This window comes from Glycine max, chromosome 7, assembly GCF_000004515.6.
Source record: "Glycine max cultivar Williams 82 chromosome 7, Glycine_max_v4.0, whole genome shotgun sequence".
NCBI classification, from domain to species: Eukaryota; Viridiplantae; Streptophyta; class Magnoliopsida; order Fabales; family Fabaceae; genus Glycine; species Glycine max.
In genome coordinates, this window is record NC_038243.2 from 4813627 (window position 1) to 4819318 (window position 5692).

The 5692-nt window shown below is 31.5% G+C and overlaps 1 protein-coding gene across 1 annotated transcript; it reads right to left on the bottom strand.

Moving 5' to 3' along the window:
• Positions 1-4284: 4284 nt before the first annotated feature.
• On the bottom strand, positions 4285-5291 carry LOC100806544 (ethylene-responsive transcription factor ERF023). The gene has a single exon (XM_003528741.5). The coding sequence runs from the start codon at positions 5001-5003 to the stop codon at positions 4428-4430; it is 576 nt and encodes a 191-aa protein (XP_003528789.1). The 5' UTR covers positions 5004-5291; the 3' UTR covers positions 4285-4427.
• Positions 5292-5692: the final 401 nt, after the last annotated feature.

Consider the following 5692-nt stretch of genomic DNA (forward strand, 5'->3'; position numbering starts at 1 on the left):
TATAAAAAGAAAAGAGCTAATGTCAAATATGGTTCATAAGCCATATTTAATGCTGAATGACATAAAACGTTTAAATAATTTATCACAAAATTTATTTAAAATAAAAACCATTATATTTTATAAAAAAAACATACTAAAATATTTCGAGTTTAGTTTTATTACATTATCGATCGGGTACACAGTTAACTAACTAGCTTAGATATAATTTTTAAAATAATTATTACAAAATTAATTTTTTTTAATTGTGTTATAATCCATAATTGGATAACTTAAGAAAACTTTAAATATATTTTAATATAAAAGTAATATAGCACTTATATATTGAGTAGAAATAAGTATTTATTAAGTAATAGCCATTTGCTAACTTTTCAAAACATATTTTTGCAAAAATATTTTATTTATTATTGTAAGTCGCTTACCTATAAAAAATGATTAGGGATGTTAAAACATATTTGGCTTGGCGAGTCCACTAATGTAACATGCTTAAAGTCGCTTTGTAGAACATATTTTATACCAATGAAGTTCCTCTCCAAACAAAATTTGATTATATTCATGTTAAAGCATTCATTCTAGATGGATTTGAGATGAAGAATATACCATCTTAATAATTTTTACCTCACTCTTTTTCTTTATGAATGAAATATTTCCAAAGATCTCGAAAAATGATAGAATCCTTCTTAAGCTCTAGAGTGCATATATAAGATTGCCTTGTTGCATCGTCAAGCATTGGTCACAACCTCTCGATAATTCTTATGTACAATCCATGCTGCTCAAAAGCAGAAAGACGACCTACGCCTTCTCACTTAGGGCATTCCTCCTATATATATATTGATTAAAATGGGTTTGTGATATGAGTGGAAGTGCTATAGAATTTAAGCAAAAGCATCTGGGAAGGCCATTCTTCAAGTGATAGAAGAAAGAGATCGGTTAACGCAAGCCATCAAATTAAATCCCAAGTTTATGCTCTACAAGTTTTGTTCTCATTTTTGTCCTAAATTTATCAAATAATAACGAAACTTTCCTCCTTTTTCTTCTTAAACAAAGTGTCCATTCAGTGATTCATATATAACTCTTATTTTTTGGTCTGAGTTTTCACGTTTCAACTAGTATATCTTATCAGACAACTTTTCTTAGTCTCATGAAAAAAAATTAAAATCGTTGAACAATTTCATTAGTGGTTCAACTAAGAAAATTGCAGCATTTTAAGGTAATTTCCAATCATTTACTATCATATTATTTTTATAATTGATTTTTTGTTTTACATTGCAACTTAAATTTTGATTAGATATATAATATAATATAATATTGCATATTTATTTTTTACATTAGATCTTATTTTGCCTCCTCAAAGTTTTAATTGGTTCACAGTCCCAACAAAAAAAAAAATCCCATTAATCTTGTGTGAATTGGGGATTGCAGAAAGTCAGAAACAATAACCACATTCACCATATATTATATTCCAAAAATCGAAACATCATGGTTGAGTGTTTCATATATCCAGTTTCCTTGTATTGAATTAAAAACAAATAAAGGGATGAAAACTGCTAGAGAGTGCTAGTGACAGGTCAATTTGTTGTCACATTTTTCCCCGAAGAATACAAACAGAAAATGACGAAAACCCTATTGTTGTTAATTTTCCATGAAAGTGTTATTTGCCCCATATGTTTGTTATGTGAATATTACAGGCCTGACAAAAAACGGAAACAGCCTTCAGACTGAATGGTTGATTCTTGGACAACGTTATGCCACCAAAGTAGCATAATATCCCTTCTTAATAGGTTTAAGTTTGATAATTATATTGATAATTGTCTGCAACAATGTTTTATATATGCAAGATTCTTCAATAGATCAAACGTAACATCATTGCATTGCTGCACGAAATGACTATAACAAAATAGCTAATGACGTGCTAAATTTGACTTTTAGTGGAGGTAATCATTCAGTATTAGATTAGCTATTTCATGGACAGAATGTATATAACTAGTGGCAAGCTAGTATTAGATTCTTCTCTTCTTCTTTTCTTTCTTTCTTTTCTTTTTGTTTTACAATCCCATGGGCTTTGCAAAATTGGGTTTTGACTAACAGGGAATTACAACATATTCTGTTGGTGTTTGTGTTTTTTTAAGAATCTATTTAATATCATAATGATTAGATATTTTATTGCAAATAAAATATTTATATTTTTTCTGAAAATTAAGTCAAAATATAATTATTTTTTCAAATGTGTTATATTGGAAAAGAGTAATAGCATACGAACATATTTGTATATATATACCTAATCAATAGCTCTAATTTTTTTTTATTTAAGACTACAAACATTTTCTATGAAAATAATCTTGTCCCAATTAGAAAATTTATATATTTTTTTTCATCGCATCATACTATTTATTATATTTATAAGTTTTTTCTAGGTATAAATTAACATATAGGTGTCCATGGATATTTTTATATTGAGAAATCAACTCTAATTAGAATTTAACTCAATGCCTTTGTGTGTGTTAACTATTACCGATTTTATCCTTTTAAATTGTGTTTTTTTTCGTGGACAACTGGACATGATTAAACTAAAATTACAGTCGACATTTTTAAGGATTCACTTAAGTTAGAACTTTATTTGCACATTATTTGAAGATTAATTTTAAGTCTAAGTGAAACATATAAATTTAAGGTGATTGATAAGTCATAAATTAAAAAATTTATAATCAAGGAAATGACATTAAGAAGCTAATTAATATTATAGTAGCTAGATAGTAATAGAGTCAAAGTAGGCCATGCAATGGTAGGCACGACCCTCTAGAATTTCCCTAAGAATCGTTTTAGCACCTTAAAATAACCTTTGACTTCTCAATCCGAAATTCCTAAACTTGGTTTAATGAAAACAAATACGTACCTTAAAAAAAAAATACGTATGAGTATCAGCCTAATAAAACACGTCCATAGGAAAATTAAAGAAACAAGCAAGAGGATGATTCCACTTGAAAAAAAACTCTTGCAATGTATTCGAGTAAAAAAAATATAGAACTCCCCATTACCGCAAAAGATATATGGGTTTAAAATTTAAACAATTTGCTCAATATATTACATTAACTTACACGCGATCAAGAGCTAATTGCATGCTGAGAAGAGATTTTTATTGAAATAATTAGTGAAAAATTAGACGGATAAACACACTCTTCAACAAGTCTCGATCCGAAAGAGACCACTCATCGTACACTGTTACTTCAACAAATTGAGACAAATTAAGCATTTACTTATCTCCAGTTTGAAGATAAGCATATTTAGATAGGCTATTTTAATCATTTACCGTCTCCGTCATTCTGCACAAAGCTAAATGCACTTTTTTCCACGAGAATAAAATAAAGTGAAAGATAGATAGAAAGAATCATGAAGTGCCCTCCAACTTCAAAGGATAAAACAGCAACACATGGGAAAAAAAATTCAAGAGTACTACGAAGAGTACCTAAGTATTTGAGAACAGCAAATAAACAACTCACAAGTATATATACTCGAATCCCTATCTACAATTCTAATCCATGTCATATCCCTACATTTTCTTCCTCCCGTAATCAACAACTCATTATAGTCTTGTATATAAAAAATAAACAAAAAAATAGGGAAAGTGTTGTTCTAATATCATTATCATATATATATTGTAAGAAAAAAATACATTAGCAAATTGAACGTAGAAGCTGCTTCAGAGAGATTAACCACACTCGCTGCGTATACTATGTATAACAAAACTATATATAAAGATGTTGTTTGGATAAAATTTCTATAAGTAATTATATGACGAAAAAAAAGTAGGTAAATAAATTAAATTCTCTCATGTTAAAATCAACTTATATACTTCAATTTTTAGAGAAATTAAATGAAAAGAACTTTTATAAAAGTTAAAATCCTGTTTGAATAAATTTCTTTGTATACGCTAGTAGGAGAAGAAATAAGAAGAATTTTTTTTTTAATAAATTAACATTAGCTTTTATATAAATTAAAAATCAATTTTTAAAAAAGTTAATTAATATGAGAGAATTTTTAAAATTTAACTTATTTATAAATTAATTTTAACTTAATAAAAAATATTTCATTTTTTCTCCTAATTTTTATCTTATAGAAGTGTTTATAGAAAAATTCAAATAAAACCATAACTAAATTAATTTTAGCAACTCAATTCATTATATCTTGTGTTGAAGAAAGGTCTAAGCATTCACGGGAACATTAATGTGCTGCTAAATAAATTGGTAGCAAAAATAGTTAGTGAAAGTGTTATCATTAACAGCACTAACATTGATCATCACAATTAAAATTATTAATTATTGTGAAGAGAACACAAAGAGAGTTACTTAATTATATGAGCAATAATATATGTAACTAATATACCAACCAAGTCATGAGAGCATGGGAAGAGCATTATTGATTATTACAAACTACTACAAGCACGCCGTGGTGAAGGGCAGCTGGGGCGGAAGCTCAGTCTCCGGCCACGGCGTTACGTGGCGGTCGGAGGCCCACCACTTGCCGTTGAGCAGTTCTGGCAGCTCAATTTCGCCCCAGAAGTCGTCACCACCGCTGCCGTCGCAGTCGGAGGTAATGCTGCTGCTTTTCTCCGGCGAGTCGGCGGAGGCAGCCTGGACCATCATCATGTGGGCGGCCTTGGCTGCGGCGGCCTGGATGTCCCGGGCGGTGCAGGAGGAGGGGAGCGGCGGAAGCCGGTGGACCTCGTCGGGGAAGTTGAGCTGCGCCTTGCAGCCCTTGAGGCAGTAGGCGGCAACGTCGTAGGCCTTCGCCGCCATCTCCGGCGCCGGGAAGGAGCCGAGCCATATGCGTGACTTTTTCCTCGGCTCCCGGATTTCGGAGACCCATTTGCCCCAGCGGCGCTTGCGGACGCCGCGGAAGAGCGGGTGGCGGGTGCCTCCGGCGTGAGGAGTGGCGGGCTTGTCAACGGAGCTCGTGGTGGCGGCGGTGGCGTCGTCGGGGACGCTACTGCGTGGAAGCTCTTGCTCCATTAATCGGAGATTTTAATGTACATATCAGTAGTAACGGCTCTTGTCTCTGCAATATATTATCTTGTGAATTTATAAAGAGTGTTTTTTGAGTTTGTTACAATGGCGAGCGGAGGTGAATTACGAAAATGCCCCTAAAGAGAGAGATAAAGTTAGTCGTTTTATTTTTCTACGTAAAGGACCAGCATGCAATTAAATAAAGAGAGAGCATTGGTCCTTCACAGAACACGCGCACTACTCATGTCCTATTTGCTTCTTCTTCCTTCTACTTATTTTCCTTTTTCTTGTTCTACAATGGAAACATAATTCTGCGTTTGCGCTGCCATTTAAAACCCAAACCAAATCAATTACCATTATTTTTTTGTGGTTTTTTTTAGCTTGGTTGGATTTTGAGCACTCTTATAAATTACCTAAATTTTCTATCATGAAGTTAAATCCTAATAAATTTAGTTAGTTTTTCTTTTTTTACTGTGAATTCATGATATAAGATTGAAATATTGATGATTAATTTCTATTAAGAAATTTGTTTGGTTATATATTCATTTTTAGTAGTTTTTCATCTTAACTATATCTTTTTCAAAGACTCCACCTCTTTTTTTATTTTATATCAGTTAATGTTAATTGTTAATTTTTTAATTTTTATTAATAAAAAAATTCAAACTTACGAACTCTTTTTTTTTTTCTTCTGCCTT